This window comes from Cyphomyrmex costatus, unplaced genomic scaffold (assembly GCF_001594065.2).
Source record: "Cyphomyrmex costatus isolate MS0001 unplaced genomic scaffold, Ccosl1.0 scaffold316, whole genome shotgun sequence".
In the NCBI taxonomy this organism is placed as follows: Eukaryota; Metazoa; Arthropoda; class Insecta; order Hymenoptera; family Formicidae; genus Cyphomyrmex; species Cyphomyrmex costatus.
The window spans coordinates 103507-106445 of NW_017277298.1; the positions used below are offsets into that span (position 1 = coordinate 103507).

The following is a 2939-nucleotide window of genomic DNA, read 5'->3' on the forward strand; positions in this document are numbered from 1 at the left end:
GACGCACCTTAAAAAATAAAATTCGGAAATTATTTATTATTTTCGTACGTTATACAGACCTCCATTGATGCAGGTTTCATCCGAAAATGTGCGTGGAAATCGCTTAAACTGTATTGTGGAATTGTTACTTCAAAATAATTTCTGTTACGAATATGTACTTGTCTACGATTATGCAACATACAGTTTTCAAATAAATCATAATATGCGATTATTTGCATGATATTGTCATCATTTTCAGTCTCAATTATATACATAAAAATGCGATGTAAATCCATTTCCTATTAATAAAATAACCTTTTATATTATTATAGTTAACCTTTACACGCCTTCCTTTATTTTTTGAAGGAATTTGCAATCCTAAAAGAGAAAAATCATTAATAAAGAAATTTATATATTTATTTATTATAATATTCACATATTGTAGAATATTATTTATTTACACGCATATACTTTAATATTATATTTCTTACTTACACATTTGTCAATACTTTCCTCTAGGGATATGATAAAATTTTACACTCACAAAAATGGCGATCGCTTACTGTGAGCAGCTAGTGAGCGGTCGCATTTAATACACGATTCTAGGGTGCTCACTGAGCGCTCAGTGAGCGATTGTACTGAATGCACCCATTAAATTTCATTCGTAAAAATAATCTGGAAAATACTCTACCGAATGTATGGATAGCATTGAGGATTTTATTGACAATTCCTATTACAGTTGCTAGTTGACTCAGCAACGATTGAATTCGTTGGCATTATTATCAATCGAAAATGAATTGATAAGCGAAGTAGATATTAGTAATAAAGTGAAGGAATTCGCTGACACGAAGGCAAGGAAAAAGTTTATATAAACCTATCACTATCTTATTTAAAAAAGCAGTTTTTTTTAATTATGCATAAAACTTTTAGAAAAAAAGTAGTTCACAAAAAATAAAAAAACAAAAAAAACATATGATTGTTAAAAAAACAAAAAAAATTGAAAACATATAAAAACCAAAAAAATTAAAAACATAAAAACAAAAAAAATTTTGAAACATGAAAACAAAAAAAATGTTAAATGGGATCTTGTTTGCCACGTCCTCGTCGTGATCCCGGGAAGTGCAGAGAGCAAACGCAATCGAGAAAGCCACAAGAGGGTGGAGGGGAGGGGGGCGACTTTGGAGCTCTTGTCCAGGGCGCCATAATTTCTCGCGCCGGCCCTGTATACTAACAAGGGAACACAACCAAGTGTATCTCTCCGATTTAAATGAGCTTTTAGTATGTTGTTCTATGGACAAAAATAAGAGACACGTATTTTTTTATACGTGCTGAGTCGCATGTTAAGGGGGTGAAATCCTGCCTTGAAGAAAATCGGTTTTTTTCTTTCGAAGCGAATATCTTCGAAACTATAAGAGATAGAAATAAATTTTTTTAATGAAAATTGAATGATTGTAAGAGTACTTTATAAGTATAATGGTACAAATTGTTTTTAAGTATTTATTTATTGTATACCCCCTCCTTCACTCTTATTTTCAAAAATTTTTTAATTTTTTATATGATGAAAATTAAAGAGAATTTTACGCTGAAAACAACGGTGTGTATTTAAATCACGTTCCGAAAAATAATTTTTCAGATATGAACGAAAATGTCTCTTTATACGCGCTCCATACGTATTCGTACCGCGTTGAGAGCACAGGATATCTATCGTTGAAGGGCTAGTTATGTAATAAAGAACGTTTAATTTAAAACATGAAGATAAAAATAATTACGAACGTTTCGACACCGATCGAGTCTTAATTTTATAGTAAATACATTATAAAATAATGAGAAATCTACTATATATTGCTTCATAGTGGTATTATCGTTTTCTTCCCATTATCAAAATGTTGCAAGTCAACAAATTAAAATAGTAAGATTGGTCATCGAAAAATTAATAGTAGTAATGCAGTAAATTATACGTATGGAGCGCGTATAAAGAGACATTTTCGTTCATCATATAAAAAATTAAAAAATTTTTGAAAATAAGAGTGGAGGAGGGGGTATACAATAAATAAATACTTAAAAAAAATTTGTTCCATTATACTTATAAAGTACTCTTGCAATCATTCAATTTTTATTCTAAAAATTTTTTTCTATCTCTTATAGTTTCGAAGATATTCACTTCGAAAGAAAAAAACCGATTTTTTCAAGGGAGGATTTCATCCCCTTAACATGCGACTCAGGACGTATAAAAAAATACGTGTCTCTTATTTTTGTCCATAGAACAACATACTAAAAGCTCATTTAAATCGGAGATATACACTTGGTTGTGTTCCCTTTAAGCAGTTTAATGGATACTTCAGCTACGACAAATTACAGAAGGTGAATTTTGAAATTAAATGGTTTTTTTTTCTGAATCAGCATGATTACAAGCTGATGGTATTTTTAGAAGTACAACAAACGAAGAATTTCATATTGGAATTTCACGGTTTGAATATTTAACTATGGATAATATTACATAATTTCCTCCCTAATTGCTTCCCTATACACTTTTAGATGTCATGAAATCCCTTTTAATTAGATAATCATTGACGTCCGAGATTTAGTTCTGAAGCTGTATAAAATAGAATTATCGCGTCATAATAAGCGTCTAAAAATTTTAACAAAAAATCTCGACGCTCGCAAGAATTATGTTGTTGAAAAGGCACTGAATTTCGTTTATCTTAGTTGAGCAAAAAAATCTCGGATCGATTCTTTTGCAAAATTTTCTACCTCGAGATTATTTAATTTATTTCAACAGTCTAAATTGTGTTATGTATTATGCGGCCCACGAAATTGCTGTAAAAACAATGCTAAAGAGTTCTTGATTTATTTTGTACAGAAATTAAAAACGACTCAAAATTTTCAGATGCAGTACTTTGTGGTCTCTCTCACACACTCACACACACACACACACACGCACACACGCACGCACGCATGCG

At 30.8% G+C, this 2939-nt stretch overlaps 1 protein-coding gene across 1 annotated transcript in view; it reads right to left on the reverse strand.

Moving 5' to 3' along the window:
* Positions 1 to 232, reverse strand: part of LOC108775770 (uncharacterized) — an 874-nt gene extending 642 nt beyond the window's left edge. The window contains exon 1 of the mRNA XM_018542224.1: positions 60 to 232. Within this exon, the coding sequence (XP_018397726.1) occupies positions 60 to 218 (159 nt within the window). The 5' untranslated portion in view covers positions 219 to 232. The remainder of the gene's footprint in view (positions 1 to 59) is intronic.
* Positions 233 to 2939: the final 2707 nt, after the last annotated feature.